The sequence below is a fragment of the Pseudorca crassidens genome, chromosome 16 (assembly GCF_039906515.1).
Source record: "Pseudorca crassidens isolate mPseCra1 chromosome 16, mPseCra1.hap1, whole genome shotgun sequence".
Taxonomy (NCBI): Eukaryota; Metazoa; Chordata; class Mammalia; order Artiodactyla; family Delphinidae; genus Pseudorca; species Pseudorca crassidens.
In genome coordinates, this window is record NC_090311.1 from 81,931,163 (window position 1) to 81,950,957 (window position 19,795).

General features: G+C 38.2%; 1 protein-coding gene across 4 annotated transcripts in view; it reads right to left on the minus strand.

Moving 5' to 3' along the window:
• The window catches only part of TSNAX (translin associated factor X), a 44,599-nt gene that overhangs the window by 5,516 nt on the left and 19,288 nt on the right, over positions 1-19,795 (minus strand). For 2 of the 4 annotated variants that reach the window (XM_067711097.1, XM_067711098.1), the window contains exons 5-6: positions 11,919-12,046; positions 5,923-7,844 (exon numbers count right to left, since the gene is read on the minus strand). In XM_067711097.1, coding sequence (XP_067567198.1) covers positions 7,467-7,844; positions 11,919-12,046 — 506 coding nt within the window. In that variant the 3' untranslated portion in view covers positions 5,923-7,466. Of the gene's footprint in view, positions 1-5,922; positions 7,845-8,762; positions 8,928-11,918; positions 12,047-19,795 lie in introns of those variants that run through there. The other 2 variants (XR_010936054.1, XM_067711099.1) reach the window with 2 other exon arrangements.

Sequence of the window (19,795 nt, forward strand, 5' to 3'; positions counted from 1 at the left end):
TCTAATCCCAAATCTTTGTCTAGTGTGGTAGGTAACCTTGAGCGTGTTACTTAGCCTCTCTAGGTCTCAGTTACATTATTTACATATAAAGGGGGCAGTGGGAGGGAATATTACCATTCCCTGCCTACCTCAGAGCTCTAAGAATCAGCTGAATTTACATAAATGCACTTTTAGACAAAATGTAAGAAAGTCCTATAGTTAACCTGTGGGTTGTAATTTAATGTATAAATCATCTAAAAACTTTCAAGTCTCAACTTCAAAAAAAAATTATGAGTTGCAAATGTGACACCCCATCAACATGAACAAATTGTTGACCACGAGGTTCTTTCTAGAATTCTGGATGGCTCTAAGTATAGAGGGTCCAAGGATACTGGTCCTGTCCATAACCCCTCCAGGGATCGACAGAGCCCCAAATGAGAGTGTGCTGAACAGGGATACTGAAGACCTCACCAACCCTGATGGAAATCAGGACCTGATCTATTGTTTGGAGAGCCACTCTGAATCAGGAACCAACAGGGGCTCCTTTAGCAAGATCATCTGGAAGATAAACAGATGATTGATTTGGCTGCAATGCTACTGCTCTAGGCTGCAAGTTACCACATTCACAATTCTGGATGCAACAAACTGTGCACTCAAAGAAAGACAGACTCGAAGTATTTCTTCAAAAATAAACTGCAGGGGGACTTCCCTGGTTAAGAATCCACCTGCCAACACAGGGGACACAGATTCAATCCCTAGCCCGGGAAGATCCTACATGCCGCGAAGCAACTAAGCCGTGTGCCACAACTACTGAACCTGCACTCTAGAGCCCGCGAGCCACAACTACTGAGCCCATGCACCACAACTACTGAAGCCCGTGTACCTAAAGCCTGTGCTGTGCAACAAGAGAAGCTACCGCAATGAGAAGCCCGCGCACTGCAACGAAGAGTAGCCCCCGCTCACCACAACTAGAGAAAGCCCATGCACAGCAAGGAAGACCCAATGCAGGCAAAAAAAATAATAATAATAAGTAAATAAAAATATCTTTAAAAAATTTTTAAAAAACAATAAACTGCAGAACTTCCACAAGATTTCAATGGTATTTTTTGAATAGATTTTTTTGAAACTGTCAAAAGATAGAAAGGTGATACCAATAGAAACCACAGAATCAACAAATAGAAGCTAATCAAGTACCTACTAATTCCCAGATTTGCGAGGAGGGGGCGGGATCCCTTAGTCCCCTAAAAATAAGAGATCAAGGTAGATCAGTACAGGATTATATAGAAAGTAGACTAGTCAGCACAATATCTTACTAATAAAAGTACTCCACATTTATTGAAATTAATTATAAAACCAACGTTCAAGACCCAGTGGAAAAAGTCTAAAAATAAGCAAAAATGTAAAAAATATAATGTATTATAAAAATATTAGAACATAAACCCCCAAAAAGTATACAAGGAAATAATAAATCAGAGTATAAATCAATGAGATAAAAAACAGACTAGCAAAAAGCCAAAGCCAAATAAAGCAAGAATTAATTCTTTAAAAATACTAACATAATGGAGACACATTTGGCAAAAATGACTAAAAACATCTATACAGAGAGACAACACAAATATATACTATGAATACATATATAGCCAGGATATAAATATAATAACATATTAACAACACTGTATCAAAAAAAAATTGAAAATGAAGACAAAATGGACTAATCCTGTGAAAAATGTAATTTATCAAAACTTGCCATTAAGAAATGATGAAAAACTTATATAGCCCTATACAATTAAAGAAACTGAATAATTAAAAAAGAAGTCTTCCCCTAAGCAAAATACCAGGCAATTTCAAGCAAATTTTCAAGGAAACAATAAATCCACTTTTTAAAAAGCATTAAAATACTATTATAGAGATACAATTCACATAACATGAAGTTCACCATCTTAAAGTGCACAATTCAGTGGGTTTTAATATATTCACAAGGTTGCACAGTCCCACTAATTCCAGAACATTTCCATCACCTCATCAAAAACCCCACATTGTTAGTCACTCCAAACCCCTCAAGCACCCCAATGCCACCAATATTTCATATCAATACATAATACAATATGCGGCCTTCTGTATCTAGTTTCTTTCACTTAACATAGTTTTCTAGGCTCATCCATGAGGCAAGTAACAGCACTTAATTTTTTATGGCCGAATAATATTTCATTGCAGGGGTATAACACACCTTGTTTATCCATTCATCAGCTGATGGACATTTGCGTTGTTTCCACTTTTTGGCTACCATAAATAATGCTGTTGGAAACATTCATGCACAAGTCTCCCTCTCCTTCTGTTTTTCTTTTTCTCTCCCTTCTTCCCTCTTCTTCCTTCCTTTCCTTCTTTCTCTTTTATTATATAAAAGATATAGATATAAAATGTATATATATAGTGGGTGTAGAGTGGTACTTCGTGATTTTGATTTCCCTAATGGCTAATGAAGTTTAACATCTTTTCGTGTGCTTATTGGTCATTTGCGTGTCATTTTTACAAAACTGTCTACTCAAATCCTTTGCCTACTGTTAAACTGGGTTGTCTCTTTACTGTTAAGTTGTTAAGAAGAGTTCCTTTCATATTTTAGATACATATATCTATTATCATTATATCACTATATTATCGGATTATGATCTGCAAATATTTTCTCCCATTCAGTGGGTTGACTTTTCACTTTCTTGATAGTGTCCTTTGATGTACAAAAGTTTTTCATTTTGATGGAAGTTTCAATTTATTTTTTTCTTTGGATGCTTGTGCTTTTGATGTTATACCTAAGAAACCACTGCCTAATCTATGGTCAAGAAAATGTACACCTGTTTCTAAGGATTTTATAGTTTTAGGTCATATTTGTATTCGCTCCATTTTAAATTAATTTTTGTATATGATTTGAAGGATCTAACTTCATTCTTTTCATGTGGACACTCAGCTGTCCCAGCACCATTTGTTCAAGACTATTCTTTCCCCATTGAACGGTCTTGGCACCTTTTGTCAAAAATCAATTGACCTGTCCAAACCCATAGAATGTCCAAACCCATAGATTCCACGAACACAGGATGCCTTTTTCTTCTGCAACATTTTATAGCTTTCAGTGTACAATTTGCACTTCTTAGGGTAAGTTTATTTCTGTATATTTCATTCTTTGTAATGCTATTGTAAATGCAATTATTGCCTTGATTTTGATTTTTAATTGCTAGTGTAGAGAAACAGAACTGATTTTTATGTATTGATCTTGTATCCTGCAACCTTGCTTAATTAATTATTACTAATAGTTTGGGGGGTTTTGAGGGTTCTTTATAGAGGTTTTCTATATATAAGATCATGTTATCTCCACATAGAGACAGTTTTACATCTTTCTTTCCAATCTGGAGGCCCTCTGTTTCTTTTTCTTGCTTAATTGCCTTAGCTAGAACCTCCAGTACAATGTTGGACATCCTCGTCTTGTTCCTGATCTTAGAGGGAAAGCTTTCCGTTCTTTCACCATTAAGTACAATGCTGTGTGCTTTTCGAATACCCTTTACCAGGATGAGAAATTTCGCTTCTACTGTAAGTTTGAGTGTTTATGTCATGAAAGGGTGTTGGATTTTGTCAAGTGACTTTTCTGTTTCTACTGAGATAAACCATGGTTTTTTCCTCTTCGTGCTATTAATATGGCGTATTACATTTGATTTTCATGTTGAACCAACCTTGCATTCCTGAGATGCAATTCCACGGTGTTGGTCATGGTGTACAATCATTTTTTACTTGTGACTGAATTTGGTTTCCTAGTATATTGTTGAGGATTTTTGCATCTATATTCATGAAGGACACTGGTCTGTAGTTCTGTCTGGCTTTGGTATGACAATGATACTGGCCTCATAAAATGAGTTAGAAACTATTCCCTACTTTTTTGGAAAGAACTTGAGGACTGGTGTTAATTTTATATGTTTGGTAGAACTTAACAGTGAAGCCATTTGGTCCTGCGCTTTTCTTCACTGGGAGTTTTATTAGTAACCTTACCTCTTTGCTATAGTTCTATTTAGATTTTCCGTGTCCTCCTGAGTCAGTTTTGTGCGTTCCTAGGAATCTGTCCATTTATCTAGGTTATGTAACTTTAGAATTGTTCATTGTGTTCCCTTATAAACTTTCTGCTTCTGTAAGGTCAGTGGTAATGTCTCCTCTTTAACTCCTGATCTCAGTAATTTGAATCATCTTTTCCTTGGTCAGTCTAGCCAAAGGTTTCTTTAATCTTGTTCATCTTTTCAAAGAACCAACTGATATTCTCCACTGTCTGGTATTCTCTATTGTTTTCCTATTCTCTGTTTCATTTATATCTGCTCTAATCTTTATTTCCTTTCTTCTGCTTGCTTTGTGGTTTGCTTTGCTATTCTTTTTCTAGTTTCTTAAGACAAGTTTAGGTTATTGATTTGATATCATTCTTTTTAAATGCAGGGATTTAAAGCTATAAAGTTCCCTCTGAGCACTGCTTTTGCTGAACACCGTAAGTTGTATACTGTGTTTTTTTCATTCTTCTCAAAATATTTTCTAATTTCCCTGTGATTTCATCTTTGACCCACTATTTAGGGGTATGTTGCTTCATTTATCTTCCCAATTTACTCCTAGTATTAATTTCTAACTTCATTCCATTGTGGTCAGAGAACATACTTTGTATAATTTCAATCTTTTTAATTGCATTGAGACTTGTTCTGTAGCCTGACATTTTGTGGATAATGTTCCACACACACTTGAGAAAAATATATCTTCTCTTGTTGGGATGAGTGTTCTATATACGGGTGTCAGGTCTAATTGGTTGACAGTGTTGTTCAAGTCCTCTATTTCCTTACTGATCTGTCTTGTTCTTCCATCCATTATAGGAAGTCGGGTATTAAATTATCCAACTATTACTACTGAATCGTCCATTTCTCCCTTCAGTTATCTCAGATTTTGCTTCATGTATTTTGGGGCTCTGCTGTTTTATATATCAATATACATATGTTTGTAATTGCTATGCATTCTCAATGGATTGGGCCTTTTACCATTACATGTTGTTCTCTGTCTCTAGCCAAAAGAAAAAAGGTCTTGATGTCTATTTGTTTAGCTCTCTTGGTTACTGTTTGCATGGAATGCCTTTTCCCATTCTTTTAATCCATTTGTGTCTCTGAATCTAAAGTGAGTCTTTTGCAGACAGCAAAGAGTTTGTATTAAGTTTTTAAATCCATTCCACCAATCCCTCATTTAAATAACACCTTTCTTTGATCACCTTCAAAAAAAGCCCTAGGGCTCTGCAATGTGTATGGTGGAAAAAACAATGATTTCATAAATGCAGCAATTACTTATGAAGGAAATAACCCAATTTTATTTTACAATTTCTCAGGAACTTGCCATGTTACCTAGAACCAATTTCTTTTTATAATAAAGATGAAAAACATCACCACAGGTGATGATATGAGAGCAACCACTTTAAAACTGAAACATTCAGGATACATTTAGAGATCCTCTACCATCCTGGTCTAACACCCACTGTATTAGTATAACATGCAATGTAGAAATGTATCAGTAGGCCCGGCACCAATCCACCTGTAGCAGATACTGCTGACTGCGGACCTAAAGGCCATTTCCCCTTCCCTGAAGATGGCAACACCTTAACTCGGTTTCTTGTGTTTGCTCTTCTCTCAGATAAAGGGCACTTTGATCTATCAAGGTGATCTCATCCTCCTTTCCACTAACTGGTTTTGAGGGGACTGGAAAGTTACCCAGTCTAGGTCAATGAGATGTGAAAAGATGTCTTTTCTGAACTCTCCCTACTTCTGGACCCATTTTAAGAAATCATAAATCTCCACATTAAGCGAGTCTATATCAAGTTTCCTGTTTAGGCTAAAAAGTCTGTAACAGTTTGATTAAGTATTTCTCAACTGATCAAAAAATAAGCTTAACTTTTGTATTTTAATATTTTATTCAAAGAGTTCAGTTTTAAACATCTGTAAGACATTCATCAATCCATTATTACTTTACTTTTAACATTATAAATTTAACTTCAAGTGGCAGAGGAAAGAAAAATATGTAATAAAACTATATTTCAGCTGTATACCTTCGAGTAGGGAAACGGAAAAAACTACCACCAAAACAAACAAACAAACAAACCTAATCTATTAGGCATGTATATATTTTATTTTCCTTTAGGTGATCATTTTTGGAAAATTATCCTTTCCAAGAATAAGCCCTTGCAAACAGAGCTGCTAATCTTTCCAAAAATAAAATCCAGTATCCAGATTCTCAAAACTCACAAAACCAAATGGAAATGTCTAGTTGTCAGCCAACAGTGCCATGCTCAAGTCAGTTTCACACCACAGTGAATGGTATAACTATTTTCAGTAGGCAAATTCCTAATATAACTAATTCCTAATATTCCTAAAATAACTAATTTCAGTAGGCAAATTCCAATTCTAAATATTAATAGTGAGACTACTTCTACTACGAGTGATACTACTTGCTATTCCCAACTGTGTTGACAACTGTCTTATTGCTGAATTGTACGTGATAAATCTTCTTTGGCAACTTCTCATACTATGCATTAACACAACTGGACAACTATAAAGATTTGGATTAACTTAATATTTCAGAATTTTCAAAACTTCATTATAATTATTTAGATGTAATTTCTGATAGATGTTAGAATAGGAAAGCCTCCAAACATGCCTAATTAAATATAATAACAACAACAAAAACTGCTAAATAATCACTACCTTTTCAGTTGTATGTGCAAGTATATAATTCAACTCAAACATCAGTGAAAATATTACAATGTTAGTGCCAATTCTCTATCAGACTTTCTGTGATAAAGGACAAAAATTAAATGTAGAAACTAACATCTGGGTACCTGTCAATTTTTCTGGAAGGCTGTTTCATATGCATTCAAAATGACCTAAAATTAGCCAGAACATAACATGAATCCTCACTACAATACCTCATGAAGTATACTGGTAATGTGATTTTAAACTCTTGGTCTATGAATTAAGCCTATTTTGGAGGCTTGGCACAATATTATCAAGAAATTTAAACAGGAAGCTCAAGTCCAGATGTATAACTAAATATATATTTTTTAAAAATCACCAACTTAAACTATAACTGTCTTTCACTAAATATTACCGCTCCAAAATTCACACACACTAAATTAAAACAGGTACGGCAGAAAGTGCACTCTGAAGCATGTTCACATTTACAAAGATAAATGATGAGGTTTAGCCAGCAAAAAGTCAAACAGGCATATAAGCAAACATCTGTATGCAAATTTTCACGAGTAAGATATAAGAAATGATTTGTTTCGGTAATTTTATGTACAGCCTGTATACAATTTAAAACAAGTACAACTGAAAACATTTCTAAAGCCACAATAAAGTCAAATGATATCCTAAATAACAGTCTTACAAATTGGTCTCTCTCAGGAGTTCTTAAGAGAAAGAAAACTGAGTTATGTTACTCTAAGAAATGCCCTCTTCTTGATCAATCATTTCTGTTTTAACTGAAAAGACATCTGCCAGCATGTGTTTTGGAATTTCTGAACCTCTGACTTTCAAGGCATAACAAGCATTCTCCACTTTGGCCAGACTTTGTTTCAAGGTATACAGCTTCTTAGAAACCTCATAAGGTCCAGTATTGCCAATGAATGAAAACCCATCATAAACCTGACGTAAAAACTGGCTCACTTCAAAGGGGGTGTCAATGTCCCCATTCCCGACACTGTTAATACACATTCGCATCAACTCTCCAGTTAAATCAGCCACTCCCAGAAGGTAATCAACAGGCGTGATTTTCAGTCTCCAGGTACCGCATTGCTTATCCTGTGCATCAGAAGAGGGCTGGTAAAAAACAAAAAAAAAACAAAAAAAACAAAAAACAAAAAAAAGAACACACACACACAAAGAAAATACACTGTGTAAAAGAGTGACTATGCATGTATCTCATATAAGGAACAAAATCAACAGCAGGCCAATCATACTAATCTTCTCTAAATAAAATGATCCGTTTTGTTAAATGACCATTCGAGACATTACAAGACGAATTCATGCCTTCAGTAGGGAGTTGAACTTATGACTTCAAGATAATTTTGACATCTAATATTGTATCATTATAAAATCAACCATTTCCAATTTCACTTGACATACAAGATAAAATCAAAACATTCTTAAACAAGGCCTACTGACTTTACTGCAAGACAATGACTGACTTACTTAAACAACAAATCATAAAGCCCTCCAGGTTCAGGATCCAGTCATGTTTTCCTCAATCACTTAGTCCCTTTCTGGCCTCTCTCCTGTCCCCCTCGGCACTAGCCATCAGGATTTATTACTCTCTCGCTACACCCGCCTCAGTTCCTTTAGGCTCCTATTTTCTACTGCACCTGCCCAGCAAAAACACAACCCTAAATCAGTAATAAAAATCTACTCTTGATAGTGCTTTATTCAAGTGGCTGAGTACCACTGGGCTAAAAAATAACACTCACAACTGTATAGCGTTTGTACCACTACAAATTACTCACCAGTCCTTTTGCTTATTTCTGAGATGGTTGTCTCCAGTCTCTTCAAACACTACTCCAAACCTTCACCACTCTCCTCCTCAGCCCTTACTCAACCCCAAACCTCTTCACTCTCAGTAAACAATCTTGCCTACTTTCACTGGCCTGGTTATCTGCCAGACCACCTGGCACAAGCTCTCTCAATTACCTTATCCCTAAAAAAAAAACAAAAAAACTTATTTATGTCCACATCCATCTTTACCTTCTATCCTCCAGTCTCAGATGATGAGTTGTCCCTCCTCTTGTTTGAGGTTAACTCTTCCAAATGACCTTGACCCATCTCCTCCCACCTCTTCCAGGACCTTGCTTCATAAGGTGTATGCCCTTGGGCAAGTTATTTCATCTCTCTAAACCTCAGTTTCCTCATCTGTAAAATGGGATAACAGTACCTACCTCAGAGGTGTATTTTAAGGATGAGATAACATTTACCAAGTTCTTGGCATAATGCCCAACACAAAGTAAATACTCAATAAATGTTAGCTGGTATCACCATTACCATCACTATGTCAGTCTCCTCTCTCCACATCAATTTCTCTCTCTATTGGATTCTGTCTAAAAGAGGCAATGTCTAAATTGTTATTAAAAGTCTGTATGAGACTTAGCTAGGTGGGGTGCAATTATATTGGAGGACATTTTAGGCAGAGGGAACTGCAAAGGCGTGCAGGTGAGAATCGAGCTGTATATTTGAGGAACTAGTGAGGTATTTCTTTGGAGTAAAATTTAAAGTAAGAAGTGGTACAGGATGAGTCTAGAAAGATAGAGCGAAGGGACAAAGTCACATTAAGAAATGAGAACTTTACCTATAGGTAACAGAGTTGTTGAGAATTAAGCAAGGAAATGACAGAGTCAAATTTAGGTTTTATTAAGATGACTCTGGTTGCTCTGTACCCAATACATAAATCCTAGCACTGCTGGACTCTTCAGAGACCATCTGTTCCAACCTTCTCAATGTAGAGTATAAGAATGAGGTCCAAGAAACACTGTAGGTAATATAACTAGTTAATGGTAGAACTGGGTAAGTATACAAAGTCAGCTTCCCAATTATCCTGACATAATTCCCAATTATCCTGACCTGCTATGTGTTGTTTCTATTAACTGTGAAGAGAACTGGCATCTTTTTGGAAAGGACAGACTGTGGGTGGTGAGGGTAGAGGAGGTGGGGAGGTGGCGGGCATTTTCATAAAAGTCATTTATAAAAGTAACTTTTGCTTAAGAAAACATTAATGTTCTTTGTTTCTCTCATTAGACAGAAGGAGTTCCCTGATTATAAACTAAGAAGTTGATTTTGAAGAAAAAAGTGTGTTAAAAAACGAACAAATTTCAACTAATTGTCAAGGAAATAAATTCTGCTTTACCGATAATACATATTAGAAACTAGGGAAAAGAAAATTACTTAAAAAGCAGTTTTTCAAGATGGACCTGAAGTATTTAGGGGTAAAACATCGTGACATCCATAACTTAAGTAGTTTAGCAAAAAACATTTAGATGAAGCAAATATGGCAAAATGTTCATTACTGAATCCAGGTAGTGGGTATATGGATGTTCATGTGCTACTATTCTCTCCACTTTTTGTGTATTTGAAATTTTTCATAATGAAAAGTTTTTAAAAAATTAAATGGTTTTGACATTACTCTCAATAGGCATGTCAGAGCAAAATACCTTCCCCTACTGAATTCCCAGAATTTTCAGCACCAAGAACAATCTTTAGCACTAAAGGGAAAAATTATTTATGAATGTGGTCTTCACATTTTGAGAACTATATGTATATGAATATTATGACACCTTAATCTTACAATAATTTACTACCTAAATCCTCAGAATAGTGTTTTAACTCTCAGTTTCTCTTTACCTTTTGCCTTTATATTTCCATTCTGAACTAGAGAGAACTTTGAAAGGGAGGCATGGTAATTTGCCTGATATATTTAAGAAGCAGGGTCGAGATTCCCTGGTGGAGCAGAGGTTGAGGGTCCGCCTGCCGATGCAAGGGACATGGGTTCGTGCCCCGGTCCAGGAAGATCCCACATGCCGCGGAGTGGCTGGGCCCATGAGCCATGGCCGCTGGGCCTGTGCATCCGGAGCCTGTGCTCCACAACGGGAGAGGTCACAACAGTGAAAGGCCCGCATACCACAAAAAAAAAAAAAAAAAAAAAAGAAGCAGGGTCAAACAGGCTTACCTTACTTCTTTCCGTAATTCAATCTTTACTAAATAAATAAAAGGTATGAAGGAATTTTACTTCTCAAGATGAATTTCCTCCTTAATAAACTTCACGATTTTTAAAATTGAGACAATACATGGTTTCCTTGAAGTAAGTTATACCTGTCATGCCAAATTATATCTCACTTTTCAAAATTAATGTTTTATTAACATTCAAGAAAAGATGATTTCCATAGCTTCTTCCACTTTCTGCCTGCCTATCCTAACTCTTTGAGTGATTTTTAAAAAAATAATAATGAAAGAAAAACTGATGAAAAATAAAGAAAGGAAAAAAACTGTTTAATTGTATCTTTATGTGTACTGGTATCTCAGGAGGTTACCAAACAGTCAAAATTTTACCTCATGGCCTGAATACTGTATCTTGAAACCCAGGGGAAAAAATAGTATTTATTTAAAAGCTGAACTGCCAAAGTTTCTCTTTTCTTAATTTAGAGAAGCTATGTAATATTTCAGATAAAAGCATTATGAACTCAGTAATTAACATCTCTCACTATGTAATAACAACCTGATATTGACATTGATAATGACAACTAACTACTGAACACTTATGTGGCATGTGCTGTATACTACCTAATTTAAAACCTTTAAATCAAATCCTTTAAAACACTCCTTTGAGGTAGACACCTGGCACAGGGGTCCCTGGGGCACATGGTGAGAAACACCGGCAGCGTGGACAAGGACACTCATGACTCTGGATGCGAGACACCTGGTTTCAAAGTTACCTGTCATGCTTACTAGCTAACTAGGTTTTGGTAAGTTACTTAAACTCCCTAAAGGCCTTTTTTGAAAAATGAGGGTAATAATTCTTACCGCATAAGGTTAAAAAAAGGATTAAATGAGACAGTGCTTATAAAGGGCACATAGTAAAATACACCATAAAACCAACGGTGGACTTAACGTAATTACTCAATAATGCTTTATGTAAAGAGTAATGTTTTCCCCCAACATACCCACGGTTGTTTGAGCCACTAACTAAAATATTTAAAAAGACCATTTCCCTAGTTGGGAATCTATGAAATCACACTGTAGAAAGAATCTTCCCATCTCAATATTCTTAGCATCATAAGCCAATAAACCGCCTACAATCATTATACTGTTACATAAATTATGTAATAAATGTGAAATATGATTTTAAATTCTTACAGTCTTATTTTCTTTCCCATTGTCTTCTGTTGAAAAAATCAATTGTTTATTAATTTCATCCATACTGATAAGTGATCGTGTTTTGATGAAGTGTTGAAAAGAGACAGCCTCCACATATTCCTGCAGTCCTGAAAAACCAACCAAGAAATTACTAAGGAACAACCACTGAATTAATAATAAGGAAGTCATAATAAAGAACTTCAAACTAATCATCACCTAGCTCAACAAAAGCTTAATGGGTGCCTCCTATGAATATCAGCCCTAGATTCAGGTCTTAGAAAGAACACAAGGGACCACCTGGGAATAGATGGTGGGGACTACACTGAACACGCAAACACTTCTGTGGCTGAACTTTAGACAGCTCAAGTACAAAGGTGTTCAATTTCTTCTTCGTGCTTCATGAGCCCATTTATCTTAAAAATCTACTCTTTCCGACAGAGAAATGGCAAAGATTTTCAGAGAAATTTTTTTTTTTTTTGCGGTACGCGGGCCTCTCACTGTTGTGGCCTCTCCCGCTGCGGAGCACAGGTTCTGGACGCGCAGGCCCAGCGGCCATGGCTCACGGGCCCAGCCGCTCTGCGGCATGTGGGATCCTCCCGGACCAGGGCACGAACCCGCATCCCCTGCATCGGCAGGCGGACCCTCAACCACTGTGCCACCAGGGAAGCCCCAGAGAAATATTTTTTGAAGAATTTAAGAAAGGGCTATTACAAAAATTCTGATAGGCTTTAAAAGAAACTACACAGATTATTTTTTGCTCCCTTCAGCAGCAAAATAGACAATGATTCAATCAAATGAGACAAAATTAAAGATCATTTGGCTCTTTCCTAAAATTTTAATAGGTAAAAAAACACAGTAAATAATGCAGACTAAAGTGTCAAAATTCAGAATACTGTTTTCCTCATACTTCAAAATCAATCCTTTCTGCTTCAGTAGTTTACGTTTAAAAAAAAAAAAAGCTAATGAGTAATACCAGATGTACCAGATGTAAATTCTACAGAGTCCTCACTGAATTAAAAATACATCTTGGTGGCCTTCCCTGGTGGCACAGTGGTTGAGAGTCCGCCTACTGATGCAGGGGACACAGGTTCGTGCCCCTGTCCAGGAGGATCCCGCATGCTGCGGAGCGGCTGGGCCCGTGAGCCACGGCCGCTGAGCCCGCGTGTCCGGAGCCTGTGCCCCGCAACGGGAGAGGCCACAACAGTGAGAGGCCCGCATACGGAAAAAAAAAAAAAGCTCAGTAAAGGTTGAAAATAGTACTATAAATACTTTTTCAAGTGTTTTAAAACAACCAAATTTTATCGTCACAATTTTCAGCATTACTTTATTATGTCTTAATCTATAAGGTAATACATACAGGGAAAAAGTATTTCTTAAAATGATTATCATTACTGTCAGGTTAAGAAACTCAGTCTTCTTTTTAAAGGCATTATTGTAAAAACAGGAAGAGGGGAACAAATTCAGAAAGAAAACTCAGAACTTGGTAGGGTCATCAGTATTCAAGTTCTCTCTCTAACACTTCTCCTGACAGAGTCCTGCACTCACAGAGCCTCCCAGAAGCTGACACTAAAAGTCAGGCCTGGCAGCAACAGTGTTGAGAAGGCTGGCCACTGTGGTATTGTCACAAATGCCACACTAGGGTCAAAGACACAAAAGGAAATGCATGACCTGGTTTTTATAGCAATAAGAGGAAACAACTAAATGAAAATACCCTGACTCATTTTGAGCAGCAAATGATGCTAAAGTAAGGTTAGAAAATAAGTGTCTCCTGCTGACAGAGTAAGACATGATAGGACACTTTGCTTAATAAACCTAACATGCTGAGAAATGAAACAATAAAGTTGAGTTTAACAAAACAGATAACACCCCTTAACATTTACAATTAAATTTCTGTAACATTTTAGTTTTATGAATAGGTTCATAAAACCCAGTTCCCTTCCCTAACGACAATCTGTATTTCTCATTTCCTTCCAGAAATACTTCAGGCATACAAAAGCAAACAGCAACACTTAAGAACCACTCATCACATCTCTAAATATGCTCTAACGTGACTGGCTCTTAAGAATGAGAGCTAAAGACGAAGATATGCAGAAAGATTTATGGACAAGGATATGCATCATCACAATCACTACAACAACAAAAACTGAAAAAACCTGAAAGGTCAATAACAGAAGTGCCACTCGTCAACGTACTGTCCCTCAGCTCCATCAGTGCAGATAATGGAGGTGGACCCTAACACGCTTCTCTTTTGCCAGCTGGCACATTAGTGAGCTTTGCTGGTAGAGGGCCCTGGAAGGACAGCAAAGGAGGGAAAGCTCTCTTCCGGGTTCTGGTGTGCCCGTCTTTGGCAGCCTTCTAAGCGTGGGGAACCTGCAGCTCCAGGTGGGCAGCAGCACGAGGCCCCTCTCTGGGGGCAGATTCCCTTTGTGACCCAGAGAGCATCTCCCAGGGAGCCACCTCCCTGGGCAAGGAGTCTCCCGGCCCAGCACCTCCCCACGGACAGCTTCCCAGTGATGCATCAGCACGACATCTCAGCCATCCAATGGCCCACGACTTCAGGGGGGGAGGGAGGGGGGACTCCTCGAGATGTGTTTCTGCCTCTGCCCTGGGGTAGTGGATGCCTCCTGTCTGATACTCCTGTACTCTTCAGAGTTCATGTTTCCTCTTATAAGGCAGTCCCCTACACAGTTAATTCGTTATATTAAACTTTCTCTGTTCAAATTACTATGCAGGACACTGATGAATACAACAGGGACTTAGGAAAATACATAATGGTATCGTATCCCCTTCACCCCTATTACCATGGACGAGGTGTTCCATCCTTTGAGGCCAGCCAGCAAGCCTAGCCTCAGAATCAAGATACAATCCCAGCAGGAACCTTAACGTGGATTCTCCCTTCCACATATGAGGTTTTCCACCTGATGTCCCCTACTGGACGCTATCAGCATCGACACTCTCAGATCTCTTCCATCCACTGGCCCTACCTTCCTCACACCTACTGCCCCAACTCTCTCCTCGCCTTCAGTTAAATTTCAGTAAGCTCACCTCACACTTCTCAGCCTACTTCCTTCTAGCTTGAATGCATCTCTACACCAAAACAGCTTTCACTTCAAGTTATCATAGTTGATGAGTCTAATGGACATTTTTTCAGTCTTAACTGTAGCAGCGTTCAGCATTTTGACCCCTTTTTCCCTTCTTTAAACAAACTCCCCTTTGGTTCCTTTGAATGGCATCATCTCCTAGTTCCCCGTTCTTCTAACTCTCTGGCCATGTCTTCTTAGTCTCTGCCTCAATTAATCCCAGGCTCTCAAATTTACCTATACTTGGCTTCAATCCCTCAACTTTACATCTCTGGCTTCGAGTCACACTTATCCAAATGCGTGTTTGACAATCCCATCAGAGGACCTCAAGACCAACATGTCCCACACGGCGTTCACAATCTTCCTGCCCAGCCTAGCCCTCTTCGTTTTGCCAGTTCTAAGAGCCTCCTGCCCGCCCTTCCTTCCATCCATTTTCTTCCCTCTTCTTATCCACTCTCACACCACAGACTGTTTGCCTTTTTAATAACTATGACCACGTCACTCCCCCACTTAAAGCCTCAATAGCTTTCCATGGCTCTCCGAATACGGAGCAAAACCATTAACGTGGTTTATAAACACCTGCTTAATTTCACCCTCCACCAACCATCATCAGCCTCAACTCACGCTATGGTCAAGTTATAACTCACGTAGTAATACATTTCAAAGGTGGGTATGTAAACCCATATAAATATCCTTTAAATTAACAACAGTACAAGGCTTGTATGTACTCTATAATATGAATTTTCCTACAGTTAATATAAAACACTACTTCTTCAATATTTCTAGGCATAATCCTGCCCCCAAGTTCCTACAGTTGGCTTACACTTCATAGCCACGTCGAGCAAAAATAGTAGTGTTTTAAATGCTGGAATCAAATACAAGTATCAAGGTTCTTGTCATACATGTGGTAATTGATGGGGAAGAGAGCATAAAAACTAAGGTTCTATCAGTTGAAGGTGGTGCACACAAGCTTTCCCAGGGCTTCATGGTGAGGCTCGATGATTTCATCATGTGAACATTAATTATCAAGATTAATGGGTATAAGCCAGTGTACCCACAGATGGATGGCCGCATCTATATACCTATAATCTCAAGCTGATTTGACAGACAAAGTGCAAATTCCAGTGTGTAGGTCAAGGCAGAAGAAATCAGTCAGAAGTGAGGGTATCACTTAAACTGAACCCGTCTCTCATCTATTCTCTCATGGTAACACTGTGTGTGACGGTCCATTTGGCTAGCTATGGTGCCCAGCTGTTCTGTCAAACACCTGTCTAAATGTGGCTGTGAAAGTATTTTCTAGATTGATTAACACTTAAATCAACAGACTCAGAGTAAAGCAGATGACCCTCCATAATGGGGTGGGGCGGGGAGAGACACTCATCCCATCAACTGAAGGCCTTAAGAACAAAGAATGAGGCTTCCCAACCAAGCAACCGGTTGGGAAAACTGCCACAAAGACACCCTGCCTGAGCCTCCAGCCTGCAGACTTCAGACTCAAGACTGCAACATCAACTCTTCCATGAAATTCCAGCCTGCTGGCCTGCTCTACACATCTCATACTTCCTAGCCCCCAAATCATGTGAGCCAATTCCTTCAAATAAGTTACTTCCTACCTATCCCACTCCCTCCCCCACCCCCATGACTCCTGTTGGTTCGGTTTCTCTGGAGAACCCTGACGTCAAACAGTGGAACGGCATGTCTCGTGAGGCAGAGTGCTCACATAACCTAAGTGCGCATACAACGCACACACCTGTCTCCTCTCCTTGACTCTCCGTGCTTTCCCTTTTTCATTCCACACGCACACTGCGCCTTCTCTGATTTCAAGGGGTTTCGTTTGCTGGCCCTCAGCCTTCCCTCCATGCCCTCCTCCCTCTTTCACCTGATTAATTACTACTAATCCTTTCATGTTCCATCAAACAGAACCTTTGAAGAAACTGTCTGACACCATCCCATTCTAAGTCAAGCCCTTATTATATGTTTTCCTAGTACCATGTACCTTTACTCTGAGGCACTAATCAAAGTTGTATTTATTTATTTATTTTAAATACATCTTTATTGGAGTATAATTGCTTCACAATGCTGTGTTAGTTTCTGTTGTACAACAAAGTGAACGAGCCTTATGCATACATATATCCCCATATCCCCTCCCTCTTGCATCTCCCTCCCACCCTCCCTATCCCACCCCTCTAGGTGGTCACAAAGCACTAAGCTGATCTCCCTGTGCTACACGGCTGCTTCCCACTAGCTATCTATTTCACATTTGGTAGTGTATACCTGTCCATGCCACTCTCTCACTTCGTCCCAGCTTACCCTTCCCTCTCCCCGTGTCCTCAAGTCCATTCTCTATGTCTACATCTTTACTCCTGCCCTGCCACTAGGTTTATCAGTACCAGTTTTTTTTTTAGACTCCATATATATGCGTTAGCATATGGTATTTGTTTTTCTGACTTACTTCACTCTGTATGACAGACTCTAGGTCCATCCACCTCACTACAAATAACTCAATTTCATTTCTTTTTATGGCCGAGTAATATTCCATTGTGTATATGTGCCACATCTTCTTTATCCATTCATCTAAATGTTGATGGACATTTAGGTCAAAGTTGCATTTAAATAATGTAAAATTCCAGGACTTCCCTGGTGGTCCAGTGGTTAAGACTGCACTCCCAATGCAGGGGGCCTGGGTTCAGGGAACTGGATCCCACATGCCGAAACTAAGAGCCCGTGTGCCAAACTAAGACCCAGCGCAACCGAAATAAATAAATAAAATAAAATAAAATAAAAATTTTTGAAGTATTAAAAAATTAACATAGAATTCCTTATCTACCATCCATTTCTATCCCTTGCTAGGAGGGCAATATGATGACTACCTTGTTCACTGCTTATCCCTTGTTCCTAATGTAACAGGCACAAAAACATAATTATATAAGGCAGATCCATTTTTGAAAAACTATTTAGTAATTTTAAATTACGTTTCATAGGGACATTTAATAAATAGGAAAATGACCATTTTGGAAAAAACCCAAAATATAATAAAGAAATAAGTAAATATTAAAACATAATATATACACTATGATTATAAATAAAGACAGTGGGAAACAGGAAAAACTTGCAACTTAAAACAACATCAAAAGGATTCTTATTACCTCAGCTCTCCAAGCAAGCTGGTTTAAACCATTCTAGTGGGAGTACTGTTATACTGTGCTATTCTGCTTACAGAGATCACTGGGGAAAAACTATGTCTAAGAATTTGATTGCATTCAAGGAAAGACTTAAATTCCAGGACCTATCCCACAATGCTTAAGAAAAGTATCCCAATATCCCTGTTATCCACATGGCTCAGAATAAAAGGGAGAAAAAAAGGAAAAGATAAACTAAAATTAAATGAAATAACATAAAATAAAGTTATTAAAATAAAAATAATTTTTAAAAAAATTTTAAATGTAATCAAAAGAAGGAAAGAAGAATGCAACTAGACCAAAAAACAAGTCCACCAATTATAACAAGTGCTAAAAACTACACTAAAAAAAAAGAAAAAAAGGGCTTCCCTGGTGGCACAGTGGTTGAGAGTCCGCCTGCCGATGCAGGGGACACGGGTTCGTGCCATGGTCTGGGAAGATCCCACATGCTGCGGAGTGGCTGGGCCCGTGAGTCATGGCCGCTGAGCCTGCGCATCCGGAGCCTGCGCATCCGGAGCCTGTGCTCCGCAATGGGAGAGGCCACAACAGTGAGAGGCCCGCGTACCGGTTAAAAAAAAAAAAAAAGAAAAGTATCCCAGAGTAGATGTACCTTTGCTTAACAGAGTCCTTTAAAGAGTGTTTGATGTGCAAGGGGAGAAATGGAGCTCAGCTTAGGGCAGGGACAACAGAGTTGAAATGCCCTGCATAATTAAAAAGAAATAATTTCAAGTTTCAAAGTTCAGCAATGGAAGAGAAAGAATTTTTAAAAAGAAAACAAGCAGTGAAAAAGCAAGACAGTATTTTTAATACTATTCCTGATTCTGAATGAACTTTATTTAACAAAGATGCTACCTACAGGAGAGCACATTGGTAAAACATCACTTCTTTGTGAATGGAAAAAGGTATCTGGCTGAATTCATTAGTTGTAGAATTGTTTTATCCACATGAGCCAATTCAAAACATGGAAAATCATTTTAATGAATATATTTTTAAAAATGATTTGTAGTTAATAAAATCAACTAAGTACAACCAACTTCCAGGACTGTGCCTCAACTATAAAACAAAAGTACTAGACACCACGATCTCCGTGGTACTTTTCAGATTTAGATTGGTATGAACTATTCTTCCTATTGAAATGGCAAAAAAATCCACCTTAGTGAAACTAAATTATATGGCAAACAGGAATGCCATTTGCTTCTGCAACAAAGCACTCCTGAATGATGTTGCTAAAATGTTTGCAGTCTCATGAATAAATGCACATGAAAAATATTAAATTCACCAAATAGGGTAAAGAACATAAAATTTACCATTTTAGCCATTTTTTAAGTGTACAGATGTGTTGCATTAGGTTCACTGACACTGTTGTGCAACCAAAACCACCATCTATCTCCAGAACTCTTTATCTTACAAAACTGAATCTCGGGAATTCCCTGGCGGTCCAGTGGTTAGGACTCCGTGCTTTCACTGCTGAGGGTGCGGGTTCGATCCCTGGTCAGGGAACTAAGATCCCACGAGCCGTGCGGTGTGGCCCCAAAAGACACAAATAAACAAAAACAAAACTGAATCTCTATTCCCATTAAATAACTTCTCATTCCCTGCCCCTCAGCCTCTAACAGCC